Here is a 27058-nt window from a genome sequence, read left to right on the forward strand (position 1 = left end):
AACAACAATAATTCGCCTATTTATTTATGTTCTTTAGATGCTAAAAAAACTTTTGACAGCTGCAACTGAGACATTCTCTTTGATAAACTTTACTTTGATAAAAACTTACCTCTCCAAATAGTTAACACTATATCTTCTTTATACCACAAAAGTAGTGCAACTGTCTCTTATCTAGATTCCAAATCAGTTTCATTTGCTCTTAAGCAAGGAGTGAGACAAGGATCCATTCTGTCCCCCTACCTATATAACATATACACCGAAAAGTTACTCGAAACTATAAAAAATGATAACGTTGTCGGTACTTCTATACATGGAAACTTCACAGGTGTTGTTGCTTATGCTGACGACATCATTCTTCTTAGCTCTACTCTATCTGGTCTTGAAAGGCTGATTATAACGTGTAATACTTACAATAACTTAAACGGCATAAAGCTAAATGCTGTCAAAACGGAACTGTTACTTTCCGAAAAAAGACAATTAACTAATTGCAAGATAACCCTAGACGACCATCAAATAATACCAAATGAAAAACTTAATCATTAAGGCTTTATTTGGGATACACAAAAATCTATTTTTGCCTCACTCAATAGAACAAATATTAACAATAGGGTATCAAATTTCCAAACAGCAGTGCAAACTCTGATTCAATCTGTTATCCGTACATCCATCTTCAATTATTTAATTATATATTAATTAGCATATATTTAATTAGCAGTTCCGACGCTAACGCATGGTCCGAAACTCTGCGAAAATAGAGAGTTAACAACGTCAAGACTTAATAAACTTGGAAGAAATGCAGCTATGTCATTTTTTAATATCTCCAAGTATAGCAAAAACTATATAAACTCTCTATTTACAGGGCCGTCTTAAGGCCATCGGGGGCCCTAGGCTAGACTTAATTTGGGGGCCCTCTTTTTCCTTAGTATAAAAATAAAATCAAATACTAAAATAGGAAACATTTATTAAAGCAATGATAAAATTTACATGTGACGTTTACGTGATTTTTTTCTTGAAAATTCTTTAATAATATCATCAAAATCAATGGTTAAAAGAACATCTGATTCAATTGACATTAACGACAAACAGTTCAATCTTTCTTGCAGCATGGTTGAGCGGAGTTCATTTTTTATAAGTTTTACTTTTGAAAATGATCGCTCGCCAGTGCAATTTGAGACCATCATTGACAGAAAAATTCTAAGGGAAATTTCAATATTTGGAAAAGTTGATTTTAAGTGGTCTCTTTTTAATGTTGAGTAAAATTCTGTAAATGAATGTTCATCTTTTGAAATGTAATATTTAAATTGCTGGCACTCAAAAAAAAGTTCATTTTCATTTATGTCCTTCTTATAAATTTGTGCTAGGTTTGAACAATGGTCTTTTAGTTCAACATTGGCAATTGTTTGAATGTTTACTAGAAATCCGAAATTGTCATTGATCTTCTCATATGCTAATGTTCTTTTTTCTAAATTTGATGTTAGTGAATCAATAACAGGAAGGTATGTTTCAATTTTGAATTTATAACTTCCCTGAAATTCCAATTCTTCAGCCTCACCATCAAAGAAGGCCATACGTCGGCTTCTTTTTTTTGTTCTTTTTGAAGAATCTCTGTAGTCAGTGTTTGGAAGCAAGATTTTGGCTTTTACCTGGTAATTCTCAAATTGACTCCTCAAATCTTTAATGAAATGCAACAATGACTTTAGAATCCGAACTGCAACATCCAGGTTTAAATTTTCTTTCTGTAAAATCTTCGATGTTTCATTAAAATGACAAAGAATATCATTCCAGAAAATTGTCAGAAAAACAATCTCAAAAGTGTTCATTTTCGTGATGAGATTTTGAGCATCATTTTGAGTTTCTTTTGACTGACTTATGTCCTTGATCAAAAATTCAAGTGCTTTTTTAATCTCATCATAACTGTCATGCAGACAAGTCACAGCATCTGCACGTGGTGACCATCGAGTTCCAGAAAACTGTTTGACAAATTTTTTGCCTTTGCCAACAAAAGACAGAAGCACTTGCCAACGATGAGTTGATGCAGAAAAAAAGTTGTAGAGGCATTGAACAAAGTCAAAAAAAATAATTGCTTCTAAACAACATCCAGCTGCACTGTTGCCAACCAGATTTAAAGAATGTCCAGCACAAGGAATAAACAATGCTGATTTACTTTTGTCTTTAATCCTCTTTTGTAGGCCTGAGTACTGTCCTGCCATATTTGATGCATTATCGTATGACTGCCCACGACAGTCAGATATTGAAATTTCATTTTCTTGTAAAAAATTCAAAACCACTGTTTCTAAATGTTCAGCTCCATGCCCGTGAATGGGAACAAATTGCAAAAAACGCTCAACTGGTGCCAAGTCTTTAACATATCGAACTGTAAAAGTTAATTGATCTACATGTGACAAGTCTGGAGTTGAGTCAACGCTGATTGAGTAGTATTTTGCTTTTTTTAATTCAGAAATTATTTCGCTCAAAACTTTATTTCCCATTAGGCATATAAACTCCTCACAGATATTGGCGGAGAGGTATGAAATATTACCTTTTCCAGAATTTCTATGTTTTTTCATGTGTTCATGTAAGAATGGGTCAAACTGGCTAAGTAACTCAAGAGTTCCTAAATAATTACCATTTTGCTCTGAACCAATGGTTTCATTGTTTCCACGAAATGGCAATCCTCTTGATGACAAGATTATTGATTTGATTCTGGCTCCTGTGCTGGTTCTGGCTCCTGTACTGGTTCTGGCACCTGTGCTGGTTCTGACTCTTGCTCTGGTTCAAGTTCCTTTTGAATTACTAGAGTTTCATTTGGCAACAAAGCACTATCAATGCTTACGAAATTTGAAGTTGAACAAAGAAATACATCTTCGGACACAACAGGCTTTGACTTTTGAACCAAAAGAAATGATGTCAAAGGAAGATATTTTGAAATGTCTTCTTTTGCTTTAGCGGCTTTTTTCCTCTTTGCAGCACCACTTTGATAAGTCCGATTAGACATGTTAAATGACTTTTTTTCAAAACAGATGTTTTAAGTTGATCACAGCAATTTCAAATTCAATCTAATGGGATATTTTAAGTGCTTGTATTTAACACTTCTTATCGGAAAATTTATGTTTATTTTCGGACGCATGCATGCATTTTTGCTTATCAAGAAAAAAAAAATTCCCTAGGGGGCCCCAAACTGAAACTTTTCTAAAAATAATTTAAAAAAATCTTATCAAGAAAAAAATTATTCCCGAGGGGCCCCCAAACTATGATTTCTTCAAAAAATTTAGAAATATAATTTTTTATTTATATAAATTTGAAAAAAAATCCAGACACATTTTGGGGGCCCCTAAAAATCGGGGGCCCTAGGCTGCAGCCTACCTAGCCTATGCGTTAAGACGGCACTGTCTATTTAAAGTTCGGGAGATATCGACTTACATACAACAAAATTATTTATTCGTCTATTAAATAATACAGTAGCTTTTGAAAACATCTATTCTTAGCTTTTGAAAACATCTATTCTTAGGTGGTAGACCACTAATAAAAAAAAATCTTTCAAAAATTACATTTTAGAAATTATTTTTATATAAGTTGATTAAAATTTACATTTTAATGACAATTTTTTTTTTTTTTTTTTTTGAATAATAAATGGCTTGAGAAATTTGGTCCCGAAAACCCCAAAATAGGGTTATTTCGTTGCGGTGAATATCTCAAAAACTATGTATGGTATCAACTTGAAATTTTTCAGACTTGCTTTTAATATAATGAAAAAGATCCTGTACCAAAACAAAAGAAAAACATTAAACAGTTTTTTTTAATGAAAAAAAACACTTGGAAAACAAAAAAGGGGCATTTTTGACCATATTTGGACTCTAATATCTTTTTATCGAGTTATCATAATGCAATAAAAGTGGTAGGGGACATCCATAATAACTAAAGGAACAACTCCTGAAAATTTTATGAAAATCAGTTAAGAGAATCAAGAGATAATTACCGCAAAGTCGTGAATTTTAAAGAACTGAGAAAAACACATTTAAACAAAAAAAAAACATTAAACACTTCAAATAAAATATAAAAAAACAAAAAAAAACCTATTGAAAATTATTATCTTATTATAAACATATTGTGGAGTAAAACTAACGCAAAATTAAAATAAAATATGTTTAAAAAAAGTGATAATATTAATAAACAATACTATTATTGAAGTAGTATTTCAGTTAGAAAAAAAAAGTTTTTCTTTTGATTTGCGATTATAAAAATTATAAACTTAATTGAATATTTATTTATAGTAAATAAATAAAGTTTATAGTAAATAAATAAAAAAGACTAAAATTCTCCTGCACCATAACATAAACTCTCTTCTTCCTCATCTTTGTCCCTTACGAATACTTCTTAACTGCTTTCGCCTGCTTTTTCCCTTTTCACTACATTTTTTTTTCATATTTCTAACTCTTTTCAAATCAGACGATGCCAAAAAACTTGAAGAATAATGCCCTGGTTTTAAATAAAGTTTTTCAAAAACTCTATTGATACCATTAAGTCGATCATTAAAATTAATGATTGCAGAACAGCAACCTAAATATAATACATCAATTCCAACAAAAACATCTTTTAGACAACGTTTCCAAACTAAAGCATTTAAAGACTCGTTTTATAGTTTTACTAGGATAAAACTTTTGCTCCCATTGGCAAGATGCACATGAAAAAAATATACAGTGTGATAAACCTTTTTTAAGTTTAGCATCATGGTTAAAATTAACATTTGCAGAACATTATGGACAGCAGCAGTAAATATTTCTTCTAAAATGTTAGTGTTCATAAAAATATAGCAGTCATTGGACTGATCATCATTAGCAGAAAAATTATTTTTATTTACAAAATCATTATTTAAAATATCGACGGAAGATTTACTACTGCAACAGGATGACAATATCTTCATTTTTTTGCAGAGCTTCATTTGAATTGTAATTCTTCTAAATTAGATAGATTTTCTTCAGCTACAACGTTTGATGATTTATGTTGGTTTCCTCTGAAGAGTCTACATTTCTTGCTATACCTTATTTTATTTCTTTTATCTTTATTTCCCATTATTTTAGTTATTATTTAACCAAAGTATAGAAGACAGAAAATTAGCCTAAGAAAGTTCTGGTCGTTGTAAAGTAATTAGACATTTACTGAAGAAATCCGTTGAAAACCATGTAACACACTGCACCAAAAGCATTTAATAATAAACAAAAAGTAGTTTTAGAGTAGCAGTCACCACAAATGAAGTTTTTTGTATTAATTTTTATGGTATTTTGTGGGATAACTTCCTTTTTAGCTACATAGCAACGGAATAAACAATCTGTTGCTACGGACAAATTTATGAAAATGCCTAAACCGCATTATTGAAAACTGATTTTTAATAGGGTTAGCTTTATTTTTATATAAAACTAATATGAAATTCGTAATCTACGATAATTATATTACTTAAAAACTTTAAAATTGAAAAAATGATTTTTTCGATTTTTAATAGTGGTCTACCACCTTAACTATTGTTCATTAAAATATTCATTTTTAGATGATATAAAGGAATTATGTAAGATCCATAAAATAGATATGAAAAACTTAATTCAGGATAAGAAGAAGTTGAAAATCAATATTTCAGAAAATACAATTCCTGAAGATACTTTTTAGTACAGTCAATTCAATGTTGAAATGCAAACCAACAGCGAACAATATTCAAAAACACTCTTGAAGAAAATATTCCCAAGTGATATACTTTATTCTCTCTTTATATATCTTAAACTATTTTCACCTTGTAAACACATTTACAGAGGATGTTTAATAAAATAATAAGATGACAGAGATGTGACAAATTAACTTAATTTTTTCTTGTTATATAGGTGCCCCAAGAAGACCTAACGAAAGTATGTCCAGAGCTCGTTTCGAACCCGGAATCCTGCTCCTAAAGCAAGCGCTCTAACCACCGCGCCACGGCCGCTAGTTTAAGTGTTTTAAAAAATTTATACCTTGGAGAAAGGGGGTTGATTTTTTATTAAATAATACATACTACGCAGGAGTGGGGGCTGTTAAAATCATACAAGGATAGGGGGCGGACGAGAGTCCTAAATTAGTGGTTTTAATGCGTACGTACTGTATGGATGCTCCATTAAGTTAGTTGGTAATTTCTAAGGATAAAGATCAAAAAAATTCTTAAGTTTCTGAAGACGGAAAACGTCGGATAGTCATTTTGCCCCGATCACGTAACCATTGCCAAGTTTATGAATTTACGCTCTATTATTACAAAATTAGTTTTTCCTAAAATGGAAATTTAATTAGATTTAAACTTTATTCGTTGAATGACACTTTAGAAGTATATCGTCGTTGGCCAGGTAATATCTCACTTGTGTAAAAAGCAAAATATTACAGGAGACTGAAAAAACTATAGTAAAAATATAGTAAAAAACAAATAACTAACAAATTATATTATAGTTTGTTAGTTATTTGTTTTTTACTCTTACTTTTAAAACCTCATTTCATTGAAATATATAGTTTTTTCAGTCTCCTGTAAAATTTTGCTTTTTACACAAGTGAGATATTACCTGGCCAACGACGATATATATATAACGTCGTTTAAACGCATGTACAAGTTTGTATTTGAAACTTGTGAATATCAATAAATAGCATTATAATTACGTAATTAATCAAACACTTTTAGCTAGGTTTGACGCCAACAAGCGACATTGGTACGGAAGGCGTGAACTTCTAGTTAAATGCTTTCCCGAGGTGCTCTGTGATAGGACCCGTAAGGACTTCTGGGAGCACTTAATGACAAAAAAAAAAAAATTCATAGTTAAATACACCTTTTATGACGCGCTTCCCAAGTTTTTCCCTTCAAAATACTATTCGGCAAGTTATTGTTTCGAAAGAATTTATTCGACAGAAATTTTTATCATTGTTTCAAAAAGCAAAATTTTAAAATGGTAACATTTTGTGATTCAGAAGATAACATTTAATTACAAACATTTTAGTATATAAAGATATTTAATTTTTGTAATTTAACAATTGTATCCATTGAATGAACAAATTTAAGTGAGTTTAAAACGTTGTTTAACGAAATCGTACTTTTCACAAGTGTTCGTCAATGCGCTTATTTCGTAGGTAGCAAAAAAGTTTAATTATTAAATTCAATTTGCGAAACGTTATTTTTCGATAGCGATTTTAAATGCTTCGGTATGAAAAAACTAATTTCTTGTTTTCAATATACTTTTGAACGAATTTTCGTTTTCCGGAAATTTACAAAATTTTCCGGTTTCGAATATAGTATTTATAATTGTTAATATATTCTTGAAAAAAATATTTTAGCACGTTCAACGCGTTATTGTATCAAATTAAAATTTGGTTTATATATTACATAACCAAGAAAATAAATACATGTCTCATAGACAATTGGTATTACATATTCTCTCATATTGTTTTATAAATCAGCAGTAGAAAGCAAGAGAAATGTCTTGTATGATAACGCTTCACGAGTTTCTACTACTTGCAACTTAAACACATTTATACAAGATATAGCACAGAATACCGATGCCACTGGAGATTACCGGATCTTTATAGTTTAGTAAAATTGGAAACTGGTTAAAAACCTATATACATTTTTTATTTGGGATTAATAATCCAGAAATATTTGATAATAGTTTTATACCCACAACTTTAATGAAACTCGCCATCTGAATCATCCGATTTTATATAACATTAAAATCTTCTACTCTGAATAACTGAATGCGGCTGTCTTGCTCGCTGTGTATATTCTAGACGATTGTCTCTCAAACTAACATTTTGTGGGGCTTGGTGTAATGGTAGACCATTGGTGGCAGTAACATATCCAGTTTGTAATGCACGAGTCACATTTGATCCTTGTTGATTTAATTGCCGCCCGAATACCTCGGACATAGGAAGCATTCTAGGCGGATTAACAGATAAACCCCTACCTCCAAGATCTGATGAAGCTGGGTGAAAGCCATTCCTATCTCCTACCGAATTTCGAAAAACACCTTTTGGATCGCTATTTAACATTTGTGGCGGATCAGAAGTACGAAAGATTCTTTCTTCATTTCTTGCCCTAAAAACCGAACTATTTTGATTATCGCGCCTTTCCATATCTTTTCTGGAATCACCTATACGACGTTCATCATATCTTTGTAAACCTTTAATTTCAATTCTGTTATCCGAAAGTTCAACACGTTCTTTTTGAAAACGTTCCGTAGAATGCATTAATCTATTACCATCTCTTGAATCTCTAAAGTCAGGACGATAACTATGATCATCAATTCTATTAGGATTACGTAAATAATATTGCTCTTCATCAACTTGTTTATTGTGTGGCCTAATATCATAGGATTCATTTTCTGTTTGATAGCCCAAAATTCCCGTTAAACCAGCTCTTCCAAGAACATCAGAAAGTGTTTTTGGAGCATTCGCTTCAACATCTACATCTAACCAGTCGCGTCTTCCAACGCCACGCAATGGAACTTGCTCTTCTACTCTTATAGGAGATCTATCGCGATCAAAAGATCTTGCATCAGCTCTCTGTACAACACGTCTGACATCTGGTTGAGGATTATAAACAGGACGATCTCGAGAATCTTCCCTTAAACTTCTCTTTGAATCACCATAATAAAGAGTTCTGTCGTCGTAAGCAGAGCGTTTTAGACTATTACTACTTCCGATACTTCTGTCAATACCTCTATCAATAATTCTACTTCGATCTCGTTCGCGTCTCTCTCGTTCAAGACGTTCTTGCTCTAAACGTTGCCTTTCTTTTTCAATTCTATTTTCTCGTTCAATTCTTGCCAAACGTTCCTTTTCTAGTCTTTCTTCCTCCTGTCTCTCTCTTTCAATGCGCTCCAATTCAAGACGTTCTCGTTCTTTACGTTCCCGTTCCAGCTTTTCGCGTTCAATGCGCTCACGTTCTAATAATTCTCTTTCGCGTTCACGCTCGCGGCGCTCTCTTTCTTCTCGTTCTTTTCTTTCTTGCAAAAAACGCTCTCGTTCTCTTTCACGTTCTTTTTCACGTAATTTCTCTGCCTCTCTCTGTTTTTCGCGCTCTTTCCGGACTCTTTCAGCTTCCTTTCGAGCGCGTTCTCGACGCTCCTTTTCACGCTTTTCTTCTTCTTTACGTTTCTCTTCTCGGAGTAGTCTATTTTTTTCACGCTCTTTTCTACGACGCTCTTCACGTAACTTATTTTCCTGCTCTAATTTCTCTGTTCGCTCTTTGCGAAGTTGCTCTGCAGATTTTGCATCCTTCTTATCATTATCTTCAGTAACAGCCTTAACTTCTTCACGTTTTTCTGAAAATTCACTCGACGAATTTTTTGTAGTTAAGTCGGGATTTTTTACACCATCACCTTCAATGGTTGTCTCTGGCTTTTTAATCTCTTTTTCTTTAGGTATTTCACGTGTCTTCCTTTCATCTCTTCGACTACCTCTATCATCTCGTCTCGTTGATCTCGATGACGAGGCTGAAAATTATGTGCACATATATATATATATATATATATATATATATATATATATATATATATATATATATATATATATATATATATATATATATATATATACACATACATACATATATGTATGAATATATGCTGCCGTGAAAAACCAAAACACAGTAACTCGAAAAATAGTTTTTTGAAATGTAGCATTTACAGTAAATCTGCACGGTTTCATGTAATCTGGGGCATAAATTAGGTACTGTTTTTTTTTATAAATATTACTGACCCAGAAGACAGTAACTCTTGGATTAAACTATGCTAGTAAAGTTTAAAAGATTAAAACTTTTTTTCAAGTTAAGCTTTACACGGCAATATGTATGTATGTATCCATGTATGCTTTTACACACATTAACATTATAACAATAAGATATTTCTTTTAAAATTAAGTAAAAAGTAAATCACTATATCATGTCCTTAAAAAACACTTACACGTGCGATAAGTCTTTGATTGTCTAGAAGGTCGAGAGTGATCATCTTGTTTTTCTAAATTGAAAATAAATATCTAAGTTTTGTATCAAAAAACTGCTCATTAAAGAAAAAAATTTTATATTTTATAAATACCCTAATTATGTTATAAAATATAATATAATAAACTGTTGTACTTTTTAAACATTTTATAAACTCAAATTAAGCTCCGAAAAAAAAAAATAAAAAAAGATTTCAAAGTGTGACATGTTATGCAACAAGTGCTTTTTGTAATTTTCCATTAGGGGAAATCAAAATTAAAAAACAAAAACAGGTAAGAAACACTACATACCTAATTAAAAAAAACAACATAAATATATTAAACTAAAATAAATGTAACTCATTAAATAACAAATACATTTTGAAAACTCACCAGACTTTTTTTCGACGGACTTTTTTTGTGGAGTAGGGTCAGTTTTGGCCTTTTAAAAGAAAAAAATAACATTGCTAAGTTAATTACACTTTACAATTTACAACTAAACATTGAAAAATTAGAAGATCAGGCTAGACAACTTGAAGAATAAAATAAAATCATTAAAAAAAAAAAAAAAATACCATTTCTACTTCAATAACATTATCATGTAATGTTGATTTGTGCAAACTTTCTATGCATCTTTTTGCTTCATCGTTGGATGACATAGTAACAAAACCAAAACATTGAGAACCAGTTGATTTCGCACTTGTGACCACCTTAGCTCCAACAACCTACAAATCAAATCAAAACTAAATTCAAACAAATTCGCAAGTGTTAGTAATTAAAATGCTTGCATGTATGTATGCATAACCTATATATTTTTGAAAAACTATTAAATTGGAATATTGGAATGAAAGTTTAACAACATCGAGTCAAACGTCTTGCAAAATTGTAGCTTTTAACATATTTATTCAAGAAAGCGTAAGTACTTTTTACAAACATGTTGACACAATAGAAGAATGTTTGTGCCGATCTATTTTAGCATATCTTTGGGCTATTGATTGAAGCTCATTAGCTAGTTGCTTACACGACTCACAATTTTTTTAAATATGATTTTGGCTTGATTAAATGTATTTAGTAAATGTCTGGATTTTTTTTCTCCAATAAATGAATAAATGGTTACGCATACTATTTTTTTGGATTACTGTTAACAATATAAGCACACAAAATATTGATTTTTTCATGAATTCTTACCGAATACATATCATATGTTTTGTTTCATGTTTAAAACAATGAATGAATGCATTTTTTTTCTAAAGTAGATGCGTTCCAGAAGGTTTAGTTGATATTAACTCTTTTTTTTATCATCTAAATAGCATGATGGTTTTTACCGCAAATTTCTGTTCATGGAGATTATAGAGAACAACACTATAAACCTTTTTGTTTGCGAGAAGTTTTTTTTTTTTAATTTTTCCTCAAGATCTTTCTGATGATGTAATTTGTATCAGTTCCTTCAGGTAAATACTTTGTACAAACATTTGATATAATAAAAACATTAAATATCCGAGCTTTGGTTATATTTCATGTTTTAAGAATAAAAATTAAAATAAGTATTTTGAAAATCAATTCAACACTTTCCTTTATACTAATTTGGATCTAATCTGGCAAAAAATTTATCGAAATATCTAATTTATTTAGACATAAAATAATTTTTATGTTGGAATCAGGGACATGGAGTCATAAAAGGACTCTGGCTTTATATGTTTACTTTTTCCAAGTCTGTAGTGTCCAGAAGCTCTAAACATGATTGTTGACTTATGATCTGCTATAAGAAAAAAGTTCATGAGATTTAATGAATTGAAACTTATTGTTTTTAAGCCCAGAGTCCTTGCCGCCATTATATCTAAAGACTCCGGGTTCAAAAAAGGATGGTTCCTCTAACCTATAAGTCTTAACTTTTTTCCTATTAGTTGTCCATAAACTTATTTATATTTTTAGAGCTCCTGGATTCCAAAAAACTAGAATAAAGTAATCTTTTTGGGACTCCGCATCCAATCCTAATGATTTATTCTGACTTCGGTTGGAATAAATCATTAGGATTAATTTCAGACAAGTCATTTTGCACAACTCTCTGCATAATCACACAAAATTTCATTGTAAATTGTATGAAGAGGAAAAAGAATTATTATTGAATCTTCTTCAGCTGCTCAAGGAAGTTCAAAATGTATTGAACTCTAATCAAGTCTCCTTTTAAAAAGCTGCTCAGAGTTGATGACTTCTATAATCACTTGAAATATAGAAAAAAATAACGGCGTTTTAAATTATTGGAAACATGAAGAGAAGTTTCAACTACTAAAAGAGTTAACACTTTAGTTACTAACACCACATGCATACCCTGTATTTTTGGAAATATAAATATTGTTTTCAGAATATCGAAATATTTATGAGAAAAAGGCTGTTACCTCAACGAGGAGAAATATCATTTATCATAATGCAAATAAATTTATCAATGAGTGTTAAACTGATGCATTTGTTGCGCATATATAATTTGATTAGTATTTTAATAATAATAACAATATTGAATAGAAACCATTAAAATTAGATTATTTAAAAATATAACATTTCTAGATTTTTTGAATCTTGCAATTTTAAATGAAATTAACATGAAATATCTGCAATTAAAAACTTTAAGCAAGAAATTAACAGTCAATTAAAAAAAATATTCAAGATATACTAAAATAGTCATCAATAGGGGCTTCAGTACATACATTGACTGAGATTTTGATTTCAAGCAGGTACAATCAAGATATAAATGATTTTATTATGGCTAAAACGCGCGTATATATATATATATATATATATATATATATATATATATATATATATATATATATATATATATATATATATATATATATATATATATATATATATATATATATATATATAGAGAGAGAGAGAGAGAGATAGAGAGAGAAACCTTGTTATATATCAAGAGGAGAGATAGCTGAAATGGATATATTGAAACTACTTACTTTTCCAATTTTACAGCATATATCTTTAAGATCAATAGCTTTCGTTATAGATGACAACCCACTTATCCATATACATTTACTTAAATCTGTTTTCTTATCTTCATTTTGTTTCACACCATTATCACTAAAAATATATCCAAATTATAATCAAATTATAAGTTTTTATTAAATTTAAAATAAGCTTTAGCCAAATTTCTTAGCCAAATCTTAATTCAAAAAAATTCATTTTAATATTCTAAAGGATTCATCCCAAACACATCACATATTATGCTTAATTTAAAAACTTAGTTTAATTGCATTTCTGATTATAGTAAAACATGCACCTATATATTGTGTATTGTTATTAAGTTGAGTGTATGACATGTATATTTGGGTGAGTGATCTTATAAATTTAAAAAAAAATTCTCTTTTTAATATTAAATTTTAATTCAATGGTTTCTTAAAGCTTTTGTAGTTACATGGGTTTCTGGAAAAGCCTCAAGACTTAATTGCTGTACATAAAAATGTGTATTATATAGGCGTGTCAATACCAGTCTGTGACTCAGTTGATCAGCTTCACTCTCATTTTATCCATTTTACATCGGCTTTAAAAATTTGTAGGATGTTTCTACATAAAGGTATAGGCTTCATACTTATTACACATACTTTGAGCTGAAAAACTTTACAAGTTGTTTTAACAAGTTTATGTCTAAATACTTAGGATTATTTGTGACTTCGATCAATTATCTTCGGAAAAATAAAACAATTCAGAATACTATACAAACATTTTAGACCAACTTGACATAAAAGATGAAAGCTAAGTCAAGATTTACCATAAAATTTATTTTATCAAGAGAGTGCATTAGCTTAGAATAGCATTTTGAAAATGCCTGAAGTTTATGTACTATAAATTGACCACCCACCATATTCACTTGGACTACATCTAACATACACACTAGGGCCCCACTAACTACTATACAATTCTAAACCTGAAAACTTTCTTGCCAAATCATCTTAGATTAAATAAAAAAACAACTGCATTTGTAGATAGGTACAGAGGAAAACCATTTCATGTTTGAATAGAATTAACAAATTATTAGATATTGATATTTGACTTCAATACAAAGTCAAGAAGATTTAAAAATGAAAATTAGTTCCTTTTATTTTTTGTTGTAAAAAGTAATTAGAACCATAGTCACCATAGTAACCATAGTCATACCACCACAAATGTTTGACATAAAAAAAAGTCCAAATAAAATCTTATATCTTTTAATCAAAATAAAAACAAATTATATCAAGTAATGCCTGATGACAAACAGTTCATTTATCAATTTTTATGTAAATGCATGTATATAAATTAAATACATACCAAACATGAAATTTCCTTACATAAAACTGTATGCTTAAAACAAAAATTATTTCTTTAAGTAAATCTAGTAATATTGAAAATAAAACTAAAAAAAGAAAAGAAAAATTTTCTGTTAAAAACTAGTCAAAACTATTAAACCAATAATAATATTTGCAAGAGTTACCCTAAAATCAAAATCGCTCACTCAAGCTTCATGATTTATTGCATTAGAAAAATAGTTGACAATTTACTTCTCAGAAAATTAAAAACTAGAATTCAACATCCCAATCATAAAAACGTTAGAAGAAATCATTTATATTTATATTAAACTTTAAGTTTGTAGATCTGTCACACTTAAATATTGTTTACAAACCCTACACTTCACCTAAACATTGCTTCCACAACAAACCTATGCCTTACTTAAACAACATTATCTTTAAACAACTTTATGCCTCACATAAACATCAGACATATTTAATACAAAAAAGATACAATCCTTATTTCATTAGTTTCATTGATAATATAATTACGCATAACACATTTCTTCGTCAAAATTCTTTTTATTGGTCGAAATTTCATATTTATTTTACAGAATAGGTATAATACAGAACAATTTATTCAAAGACTCAAAGCTAAGGGGAAGAAAAACGTAACCAAGATTACAGAGGGAAAAAATTGTAAATCTTTTTTTTAATTTGTAAACAATAGTTCACAATCAAAAATTAAATGTTTCGACTTAACAAATTAACTTATTAAAATTGTGCAACAATGTTTTTTAGCAATCAAGCTGCTTGCTGATGTAACTTTTAGCTTTCATATCTAGGAGCAAAAAACTAATACTCTTAAAGAAATAATAAGATAACCAAAACCCTATTGTCTTTTTTTTGTTTTCTTTGCTTTACTAAAGGTTTAACTTTTGAAGTTTTTGGTTAACTAAAAATATGAACTTTCTAAAACTGCCTGCAAAGCCAATCCTTAAAAGTTTAAAATATTAAATGATTACAAATACCTGGTTTATGTTTTTGTTTAAATTTTACTGTGGCAAAATTACCAATAACATTTACTGCTAGTAATGTTAATTGAAATTTAAAATAAAGTTTCTCAGTTTTAAAAAAATCTAAAAACATTCACCATGACAATTGAAACTAGTTAGACTTACTAGGTAATGCTTGTATAAAAGAATTCACAAACCTTTTTAAAAGCGAGTCCTTTTTATTCTCGCTTGATTCAGAAATTTCAGAAGATTCTTTACTAGATGTACTAGCAGTGTTACTAATTGGTTTAGAGCCCTGCCCTGAATTTTCTTTTGAGATTTGATCATTGTTAACAGGAGAGAGAATATTTGGAGTTTTATCAATCTTGTTTTCTAAAAGATCATTTTCTTGATTAGCGGGATCCTTTTCAGGATTATTATATTCACTTGACTTTATTTCATCATGAGCAATCTCCTTCAAAGATTCTTTACCAAATATTTTGTTTGAAGCAGCATCGCTTTCAAGATCAATTACTTTATGTGATCCATTGACCATTTCTGTAGCTTCTGTTTTGATTTCTACTCCCTTTAACAACTTATTGCCTTCATCTTTATGAAAAACGTTTTTTGCATCCTTAGCTATGTTATCCGTATTTATTAACTTATTCTTTGCCACTTCATTATCTTGATTTTTTTCTTCAACAATTTCTTCTTTTGGAAATTTATTAGTATCAAGAACAGAAGATTCAGAAATATGTTCATCACTTTCGCTTTTCATCAAATCATTGTTATCTGCTGATTCCATATGAACATCTTTTGAAAAACATGCACAAAATATATACATATATTTAACATACATTTTAATATATTGAAAAAAAAGAGGAACCCTGTCATGATATGTGAAGTGAGTGTTCAAAACATTTGTCATTATTTGTAGCAAATTCTTTGACGTACAGATACAAATATTGTCTTCATGATCATTTACCACAGGAGTCCTTCAATAAAAATTTCAAGAGTGTTTGATTACCATAATTACTGCTGCATAGAATGATGTACCTACATTTATTAGCCAATTATTATTTTAAATAGGTAAAATCCAAGCCAACATTTTCAGCCTTGCTCAAACTAACACCATATTACTTGTGAATAATAAATACTGATCCTGAAATAACTGCAATATATTAAAAATAAGCTTTTTTAAACAATCTTGTAGTAACTGTTTAGATAATGGAAAAAATTAAACAAAATAAAATATATCAGCTATTTGCAGTAAGTAACTATTGGCAACATCTTGTTTGATTCTTTTAAAACGCAATTATTTGACTTAAAAGTGATTAAAAAAAAAGAGCAATTTAAATGGTACCAAAATCTTCGTTCCAAACATACATATCACTTTCTACAACCAATTGTAACATCCACACTTACACTGACATGTCATGACAGGAAGGACAAGGGGAAAAAAATATCGGTTTTAAACATAAAATACTTAACACTTGTAAAAAAAATTCTGTTTATTTTTTCTAAAATTTTATTTTATTTCTGGAAATAAAAATTAAAAAAAACTGTCTTGTTTCTATAAATGACTTTTTAAAAACATTTTTTTTTTGAATAAGCATTTCTACAAAAGATTACCTTTCAATTCTGAAATTCCATCCTAAAATAAAGTAAATATAATACAATATTAATATTATGGACAAATAATAAATTAGTTTTTTTTCTCTCATAATTTTTGGTAAAAAGATAACATGACTCACATGAACATTTTCACCTTCCATTTTATCTAAAATAAATAAATTATTATTTATAAGCCTCATCAAACATACATGTACATTATCAACCATAATTTAATATTTGCTATAAAGCTTTTCGTTTATTACAAAATCTAATTGATCCATATTCGAGGTAAACGAGAATGTTTATTTACTAAAAATGGAAAAGCTGAAGAAAAATAGGACAAAAACAACGAGACTGATAAGCAAAACTTTTGTGGCGACAGGAACTACATCATCTAAGTGTGGTGACAAGTATTACATCATAGCTAATGTTACAGTGTTTCTGGCCCAATTTGGCAATGCTTAATGTACTTTGACAATGTAATATTGCATAGTGACATTGATTTTTGACAGTGTATTGTCAATTTTTGACTATACTTTCTAAATAAAACTTATTTAATGTATTTAATTGTTAAACAACATTAAACCTACAAATCAATCAATATAATTAATAACTTATTAATCATACATTTAATTCAGACCATTTTAAAAGCTATAAATACAAGACTTTTCTATTTTGTATCAGATTTAATATCCACAAAAATGCAGAGAAAGATAGCATTGTGTTAAATTTTGATCAAAAAACAACGATCTTATTGTAAGAAAACCAAAAGACACTAAGAAAAATGTCTTAAATTCTTGGCATTAAACATACGACTCTTTATGAAATCACCTATCAATTTACTAGAATAGGTTGAAATAGCAAACTGCTGAGATTCTGTTTCAAAATCAAAGTTTTCAGAAAAAAAAATAAAACATAATCAAATAATTGATTTAAGCAGATAGTCCAATATCCTTCAACCACAGTGCTAACAAGATATTAGAAGTTACAATTGTAATACAAATATCTTTTTTTAAATAGATTTGTACTTTTCTTGATTTGATTGTTTCTTTTGTATATTTTAACTATAAAGTTTAAAATCATATTTTTTAAACAAATGTGTTATTATTTAACCAGTGTGCATTTTGTTGAATATTACTCACATAAAACTTTTTTTCCTCATTATACAAGGCCATTTTTGACCACATCTAAATAAGTTACATATTTAAATATATCACTCATTCAGAATAAGGGATACATTTAAAAGAAAAAAGGTTGTTGAGACTTTAAAACCATTTAAAATCAAATAACTACATGTCAGCTATTTACATAAATTCAAATTCATACATGAACCAACTTTTCCCCTATAAAGATGGTATAAAAATAAACAAAACACATAAAAAAGCATAATCAATAGTAAAATCTTTATAAGAATTCAAATACAGATAAAAATTATTAAAAAAAAAAATGCTCTAAAAGCAAACTTGAAACAATAAAAAATATTTTGCAGATATTAAACTTTGCTACCTTCATCTGTATCTGTTATTGAGCTTTCATCAAGCAATGACTATAAATAAAATTACAATGAATAATAAACAGAAAGGTAAACAAAACAAATTTTGAAAGATTAATAATAAATAAAATAATTATTCATCAAGATTTACCTAAAAAAATATATAAAAACGATAATCAAATTCTCAAAACGTTATTAATTGTGCATGGTTTATAAGATTTTCATTAAAAAAATTCTGCCCCCTATGTCAAACAAAGTCAGACAAAGATTTAAAAAGTGCTGTACTGCACATGCACTTTCAGGGTGGCCAGCCAAAGCTAATTTAAAATTCCAGGATATTTCCAGGACTTTTCAAGGATATTTTGATCTTTTCTCGACCAGAAAAAACAAACAAAATATGTTGTCTTAAAAATATATTTTATATATAAATATAAACATGTTGTAATATAGTTGTATATAGTATGGTACAAGTTAAAAAATATTTTATATTGCATATATACACAATAAGTTATCAAACACTTCTATTTAATCTTTTTCTTAAATTGTTCAAGTTTTTTTAGTGAAATAACAAGCTCTTTAATTGCCAGTTCTTTTTCTAAAATAGTGTTTCTAAAGAAATTTGCTTTCATAAGGATAGTGAAGTTTCTCTGTTCTTCTGCTTCAATGCTTAACTTGTTAACATCAGTTTTATGAACTTTTTTTTTCAGTTTCTTTATAATTACAAACTCTTCATCAATCAATTTAAGTTTCTTGCTTACTTCATCTACCTTAACTGATCCTTATTTTGCTTCAACACTGAATTGTACCTATTTTATGCTAACCTTCAGCTTTTTAAAAAATCACTGGGAAGTTCATACTGATGAATAACAATGTGATAGGGATTGATGTGATTATAAACTGTTCTTTGGGGAACAAGAGATCTTTCTTATAGATTTTCTACTAACAACTGCTTGTTAACACTAAATCCTTGTTCTATTGCCTATTGGCCATGAGATAAAACAAAAATATTAGCACAGATTTTCCACAATGCTGAATACTTTTGAGTTTTGTGCAAATAGAAACCAAGAAATTTATCAACAGAATCAGTTAATTCATTAAAGGACTCTATTAAAGTTAAATTTATTTATTTATATATACTCATACTCTATTAAAGGATTCATTAAAGGACTCTAGAAATTTATTTATCATCATTTTAAAGACTCTAAATCGAACACATTCTGCACTAAAAAATTCATCAAATTGTTGTTTTGCAACATCTGCATCATCAGTTGAAAGCCATTTTAATGCACTTAATCTCTTAGCAAGACCCTTAAATTTCAGAGTGGATACTTGCTTGTTTTAAACCATTGCATTTGGAGACAAAAATGAAGCATTCCTCTTTAAAGAATACTTCAATCGGCAACTTTCTTGCAAATTTTGCAATAACATTATGATATCTGCATACATTCTTTCTTAAATTCTAATTTCTCTTCTGGTTAACAATGAAGAGAACTAAGTATTTCAGACTTGGACAGGAATGGCGTATAATTGAACACTATAGCTGACCACGCAAATGATTTTTTTTCTTAACAATTTGACCACGACTGCTTAGATGTTTGGATGATTTAAATATTTCAGAAATGCACTGAATAAAGAAACACTAAGCTTAACAGTTTAGCTTAGCATTTTGAAGTCAATTTTTTTCAAGTCTGAAAAAAAATAATTAAAAAAACTGAAAAAGAAAAAATCCCTCACTAAAAAGAAAATATGTAAGCTTTAAAATAAAACTCAAAAAGCTTAAACTCAAGAAGTTTTTTTTAAGTAAGGATATTTAAGGTTTTTAAGGAGTGGGATTTAGCAACCAATTGCATATATGATTTCTATGAGAGATCACCAGTGAACGATAAAATCCAAGAAGGCGTAAAAAAGAGGACTTAGTGAGAGGGTTGCTATTCATCAATATAGGAATGCAGACAATATTGGGATAGATGTTTACAGTAAATAACTGAGTTTTGTTGAAGTTAGAATTCACAAGCCGCTGCAAGCCCCTGAATCTGATCTCACAGCTGTTACAGAAGTGAGATCAGATTTAAGATTGCCTGCCTGTTCTAAGCAACTAAAAAGAGAAAACTTTTTGTCAAGACACAAGTAAAAAGTTGAGTCATCAGCAAATAGAGTCAGTATAAATGTAAGAAAATCATTAATGTAGAATTGTCAGGAAGATCATTAATGTAGACATGAAACAAAACAGGACCAAAGATAGAATCTTGGGAAGTTACTGGAAAAGGAGAAGAGTGTTGGCCTTAAGGATGACTTTGATAAAGCAGTTACAAAGAAATGCTTTGATAATCTTAAAAACTTTCCCAGATATGAAGAATATAAACCATATGAAGCAAGCTTACCATATGAAACAAGCTAGCTAATGCTAACTTTATCTTAAAGCTATTATATAAAACTCAGTTTATAATATTAAAATTTTTTAAAAATACATTAAAAAAAAAAACACATTCATTTGTAATATCATAACTGCATTTCTTTATTTTGCTTAAACTCATTTAATACTTTTCAAAGTCAAAAATTATAATAAAAATATTACGCACTAAATTATTGCATAATAATATTTATTCAAATATACAAACTTTCTAAAAATATTCTGTTTTGAGGAAATCAAAAATAAATAAATATATTTAGATTTGAAATCTAAATTTACTTTTTGTTGTTGTTGAAACTTTTGTTAAGCTTTTATATGAAAGATAAACAAAGGAACAAAAAAAAAAATCAAAAACACATTTATTATGTTGAATTCATATGGCATTGAGAATAGTTCTTAAGCATCACAGCATTTTACTTATTGGTACTTTATCTCAATGATTTTAATTTCATTAAATGCATTTTGCAGTTTTCATATAATCAAACTCTTTATTTCTTAAACATGTAAATCTAACATTCATACTTTTAACTCTTTGATGATACACACCACTTAAACAAAAAGTTTATATAAAAAATCTAGATTCTTTCCCACAAATTTTTTTGCATATCAATAACCATGAAGCTGCTTGTGCTCTATCTTAGATTGCTGTACTGATAAAAAATCTTCCATACTTGTTATTATTACTTTTTTTTTTCTTCGTGCTCTCCTGTACTTTGGTGCTAAAGTTACTGTCTTTTGCTGCTAAAGTTACTCATTTATATAGTTATATCACTTGTTAAACCTATTGTGGTTCAATACAAGATTATTGAAAATTTCTTTTATTACTATCAATCATTAGGTGTGTCAACCAATCAAAAAATCATATTTTTATATTTTCTTATAAATTTTTATTTAATAGTATTTATTTTTTTCATTTTTTTTTTAAATTAATGATTCAATGTTTTTTCTCCTAAAATAGTGTGTTCCAGATAAGGCTGTCAACGGGTATCTGCTGGAAATATAAAATTAGGCAGGCCTGTAGCAACCGTGGGGTCAGCAGGGGCATTCCCCCCTAATAATTTTTCAAATAAATAATTTTGAAGTTAATTTTTAGAAAAAAGCAATTGATTACAAATTAAGATAGAAAAGAAAAAACAATGATAGAAAAGACCTAATTTGTTATCTGTATTTTCAGCGTAAGTTCCTTTGATAAATAATTTTGACCTACTACTATTTGAGCTACTACTACTATGAGCCTGTTATGTTATTTTAGAGATCTAACACAAGAACATGTGCATATCTGCAACTTAAGTGCCATCAGAATACGTTTTATAGACTGCTGGGCATGTGGTCAATCAATGATGTGCATCTTTAGCACTCAAAGCAGTTGACTTGCTAATATTTCTAAACCCTAATTAGGGCTTGCATAACATTGACACTTTGAGTAAAATAAAATTTACAAAATAAGTGAAAAAAAAAAACCATTTATATTTAATTGCGTCAATCCCTGTTTGCCAGTCGATGTATGTACATTTATTTATGTCAATCCCTATTTGTCAGTCGATGTAAGTACATCTTAAATTGTGCATTAAATTCAAAGGTTTAAATTCTAACAACAATAAAAACTGGGTCGAGTAATTATAAAAATATTTTCTAAATTATTGATTTCCAAATGAAAACAGCGTTAAAATGTTTTTAAAAAAGATGGTGGAATATTAGTGTTTTTAGTGTGGTTTTTTATACTTTAGCATCAAATGAGAGCACTTTACTTTTCAGACCTATGTTTTTATATGATTTAGAATTAGTATAATGTATTTTATCATAATCAATCATAAAATAAGGGGGGAGGGGGAAGAAAAAATATAGTAGCGCTAAGTTTTGATAGATGGAAATTGTTAAAAATAATTGGTATGCGTATTTCAAGCACCCACCTTTAGTAAGTCCGTAAGTCTTATATGAAATGAATATTGTTGAAAACCATACCCAAACCAAACCCTAACCCTTAGGGTTAGACTAAGGGTTTGGTTAGGGTATGACTTTCAATAAAATAAACTTTATTGTTGGGAGTTTAGGGTTGGAGTATGGTTTTCAATAAATGTTTAGTGTAAAACGTGACTCATTTTTTACTGACTTACTAAAGGAGGGTGCCTCAAATACACATCTGTCAAACAATTTTTTAAAATAATTTTAAAATGTAGGTTTGGTTGCTTTTTTAAACACTATTATTTGAAGTTCGAATTAGTTGTTAAACAAAATTTAAAAAATAATAAAATTGTAAACTTCATTATTACTATTCAACATAAATTTATAGCTTTAACAGTTTTTTGATAAATAATTTTATTTCAGTGGTAGTATATCATAAAGTTTTGAAAATTAAGAAAAACGTGGTTTTACTTGAGCAGTTTTCAAATAGTCTCTAATCGTATAGACTCATAAGTATTTTCTCTTTAGACATGACTTGAATGCACCATAATGCATCAATTTGCACAATAATGATGTCATAAAATCAAGTATAATGCTAAATTCTAGAAATATCTTAATATAAAATGTTATCTTAATAAAAATTGTATTTAAAACTGAGAAATTTAAACAACTTTAAACGTTTAATTTCAAATTATTACTTACTTTTTCCAAACGCTTCACAAGCTCTGACTTCAAGCCAGACTTATCAAGACCACGCTTATCAAGTTCTTGTCTTAAGTCAACTACTTTCATCGAATTTAATGAATCAAGTGTAAAACTGGGAGAGGATAAATTAGACATCTTTAAGAGACTCGTATTTCAATATGGTTGAATTGATAATGGCACATTTATTTTTAAATACGAAAAAAGTCACGTGAACAATGTTAAAAGACCGGTTTTCACATACTTTTGATAAATTTTTGTTACAGCTTTTAACACACACACATGTTATACGTTTAATTAATTTCATAAAAATATTTTATGTTTTTTAGATTCATAAAAATATTTTATATAGAGATATGAAATTGTTTTGACAATAGTAAATTTCTAACATAAGTTTTACAAGAAACGTTGATAGAAACCGGATTAATATATTTTAAAGTAGCGTTTATGGCTTTTACTCGTTCTAGGCTTTTACGGTTGCAAAAACGATGAGAGGATTTAGTTTAGTTTATTTCAGTGATCAATAATTTTAATTATTTACAACTATCCGTAAGATTTTTTTAAGCTTTGAATAATAAAAAAAATATATTTGCTTCTTTTTGTTTAAAAATTATCAACGAAGTTGTTCTGCATCAGGCACCTCTGTACTGACAATCTAGGATACCATTGGCGTCCATCTTTGGAATTCTCGTCCATAGTTTTAAGTCTCTTCTGTATTTCATCTCTTGTTATAAACGGCATCTTTGTTGCACATGTCACTTCTGTGCGTGGTTCGAAATCTAACATTGGACCTTACGACTTAATTTACAAAACAGACTGAAAGTAGTCATTTAAAATTTTCGACCTATTTCTACCCCCTCGATTGTGGTTTTTTTTATCCGTCCTTTAAAACTCGTATTCGATCTTTTACATATTGCATTTTATTTATGTAGGCATGAATCAACTTTGAGTTATGCTTTGAGAATTGAATAATTGCTGACTCGAAATCTAGAACTGCTTTTTTAATCTCTTTATTGACCTGTTTACATGATTCAACATGTTTTTTTCGAAAAGATGTGTAAAATGCATGGTTGGGGACTTCAACAATGGGATTATTTGTAGTTGGTGTAAAACGCTTGTATGCATTTGTAGATGTTTGAGCTAACCTCCAGACATGGAGTAAACTCCAAACATTTATATTTTTATACTTAAATCAAATAAGAGTGCTTTGCAAAAAGGTGCAATTATTGGAGCCTGAAAAATAAAAGCCGTAAATTCTAGCTACACTTTCCCCAAACGTGAAAGCAGCAAGTTGATAAAATATTTTTTTTTACCATTCACAATTAAATCAATAAATTCTAAAATTCATACAATAATCTCTTAGCGTTTAAAAATTATGACCATATAAAGTTTGAACCCCCAATTTGAGGAAAGTTACAAATTTTAATTTAAGATTATTTTACGAAATTAAAAATTTATAAAAACTTTAGATCTATACACTTATAAAAGTATATTATAAAAGTTTAAATTAAAACAAGATAATTCAAGTGTTTGAGGGCTAAACTTTCATCAAGATAAAGTGGTTTGGCTATTTTCTCTAAACAAAGCAACATTTTGATATTCATTTTGTTAATATTAATATATTTAAAACTTTAAATTCAAAAACCTGAAATTTTTTATCACAGTTTTTGAAAAATAGTTTGTAAAAAAAAAGTCAGTCTTTGTTAAAATGAATTTTCTAAGTTGATTATTATGAACAGTGGCAGATTTGTATCTTTTCAGTAAAAGTTCATTAATTTTTTTACAAAGATTTTCATTATATCAACATCGCCATGGAGAGTTATTTAAAAAAAAAACAAGTTTTTAATTCTACTTTTTGTCGCAATTAATTGACAAAGGATGAGTCTATTTAAATGGATAAAACACCCATTAAAATGATCTAAACATTTAAATCAATAATGCTGTCAAAGTAGAATCCGATAAATTTCGGTTTAACAAAAGTAACAACATTCCATTAAAAGTATTTAATCAAGAGATGGGTTTATTTAAATCTATAAATCACCCAAATCACAAACCAATGAATTTTGGTTTAACAAAAGTAATAACATTCCAGTAAGAGTTATTCGCTGTAACTTTGGCTTGAGTTCAATTTGTTACTCGCTGTTCATTTTAAAGTATTTGAATTTACAGAAGTATTCATCTCAATTTATTATACTCTATAACCTAAATATCTAATAAAAGCGTCGCTTGGGTATATACTATTATTGAGGGTGAAAATCTTTCTGTAATTTAGTAAAACGAAAGAATAGTCACGCATGGATTTAAGACTGTTCTTTAGAGATTTTTAGTTGAATTCGTTTATAAGCCATTCTTAAAATCTCAAACCATCATGAACTTAAAGATATATTATGATCTTTCAAGTTTTGTGGTGTTAAGTATAATAAAGGAAATAATGAGATGTTGAAAAATATGGAAAGCTAATAGTTGAAAAAGCCTTGACGTTAAGGAAAACCATCACGTCCTGGAAACAAGTTTTGAACTTCAACTCAATCAATTGAATTTTACCTTAGCTCTGACCTCAAAATCATTTAAATCATCCTTGAATTATCTGCAAGTTGATTATTTTTTTATGTATGCAATATAAACTTAAAATGAGCAATACCTAAAGCTTTTTTCTAAAATATAGGGTTACGGTGTAAAATAATCTTGCTGGTATTGTAAAAAGTCAATTTAAAAGAAAGCAGTAAATTACTTCCAGGTGTGTTTACCAGCAGATCTAATCAGAAAGTACCAGTTTGATAGTAAATCTCATATTGGTTCTTCCTCAATACAATACTGAAAACATTTGAAATGTCACAAAAAAATGTTTGTGACATTTCACAGCGGGCCAGAATAATTTTCTGATAAAATTTATAACTTATATAATATTAGTACTTTATTTATCAAGTTTAGCATGAGTACCAATAAGATGTTTGCGCTTCTTATTAAAGTGATATTTTTTGTATTTAGTTGCTATAGATACTTAATATTAAATAGTAACAGGTCATTTTGAGAAGTTAAAAATTTTCCATTAGACCTTAAATTTGTAATTTTTAACAAATAAAAATAAAATATGTTTCCTAACAGCTATAAATTCTCTAAATTAGACTTGTGTAAAAATATTTAGTCAATGTTTTTAATAAAGGAAATGTTTGTGTGTTTAAAAACAATAACAAAAAGACCAAATAGGAAATAATTTTCTTTTATATTTGTATTCTTCTTAGATATTTATTGTTTCTTAAAAAAATAGACACCAATGGATCAGCATGCGCATCAAGTGCACAGCATTCGTTTTATTACATCTTCATTGCATTTTGATCCACCACAATTTCTCTTGAAAAGTGGTATTGGTAACTTTTAAAATCTTTATTACGAGCCTCTTGACCTTCCTCCAACTCAAAAGCAATAACAAAATCCATGTATCAATATTTTATGCAAACTTTGAGGCATGTAGTACCAGACTTTTTGACTTCTAAAGACCTTGCTTGCCAAGATTTAATTTTAGTGTTATACGCAAAATGCAATAAGCATTAAAAACATCTAATCCAAGCATGCAAGCTTGAAATACCATACTGGTGAGTAGAATGGTGAATATACGGTATATATGTGAGTAGAATATACGGTATATATGTGAGTAGAATACTTTTTTTAAACAAAATTTTAATATTACATCCATACAATG

The 27058-nt window shown here is 28.7% G+C and overlaps 2 protein-coding genes across 2 annotated transcripts; both read right to left on the reverse strand.

The window, feature by feature from the left end:
- Window positions 1-980: 980 nt before the first annotated feature.
- On the reverse strand, window positions 981-2567 carry LOC136076006 (zinc finger MYM-type protein 1-like). Its single transcript, XM_065789464.1, has one exon. It carries the CDS (start codon window positions 2565-2567, stop codon window positions 981-983), a length of 1587 nt encoding a protein of 528 aa, XP_065645536.1.
- Window positions 2568-7355: 4788 nt separating this feature from the next.
- LOC100200503 (trichohyalin) lies at window positions 7356-23557 on the reverse strand. The gene is made up of 10 exons (XM_065790602.1): window positions 23359-23557; window positions 18359-18398; window positions 16993-17018; window positions 16871-16892; window positions 15457-16051; window positions 12939-13062; window positions 10545-10694; window positions 10363-10411; window positions 9954-10007; window positions 7356-9485 (listed from the first exon to the last, which is right to left on the reverse strand). Exons 1-10 carry the CDS (start codon window positions 23494-23496, stop codon window positions 7720-7722), a joined length of 2964 nt encoding a protein of 987 aa, XP_065646674.1. The 5' UTR covers window positions 23497-23557; the 3' UTR covers window positions 7356-7719.
- Window positions 23558-27058: the final 3501 nt, after the last annotated feature.

Source organism: Hydra vulgaris, chromosome 02, assembly GCF_038396675.1.
Source record: "Hydra vulgaris chromosome 02, alternate assembly HydraT2T_AEP".
In the NCBI taxonomy this organism is placed as follows: domain Eukaryota; kingdom Metazoa; phylum Cnidaria; class Hydrozoa; order Anthoathecata; family Hydridae; genus Hydra; species Hydra vulgaris.

What these genes read in the sequence shown, in the direction of transcription:
- LOC100200503 (XM_065790602.1), bottom strand. Translation starts at nt 23,496, where the DNA reads ATGTCTAATTTATCCTCTCCCAGTTTTACACTTGATTCATTAAATTCG. An exon ending in TTGTGAAGCGTTTGGAAAAA is followed by an intron (nt 18,399 to 23,358) that starts GTAAGTAATAAT and finishes TTTTATTTATAG; the next exon opens with TCATTGCTTGATGAAAGCTC. An exon ending in ATGTTATTGAAGTAGAAATG is followed by an intron (nt 10,412 to 10,544) that starts GTATTTTTTTTT and finishes TTCTTTTAAAAG; the next exon opens with GCCAAAACTGACCCTACTCC.
- LOC136076006 (XM_065789464.1), bottom strand. Translation starts at nt 2,567, where the DNA reads ATGAAAAAACATAGAAATTCTGGAAAAGGTAATATTTCATACCTCTCC.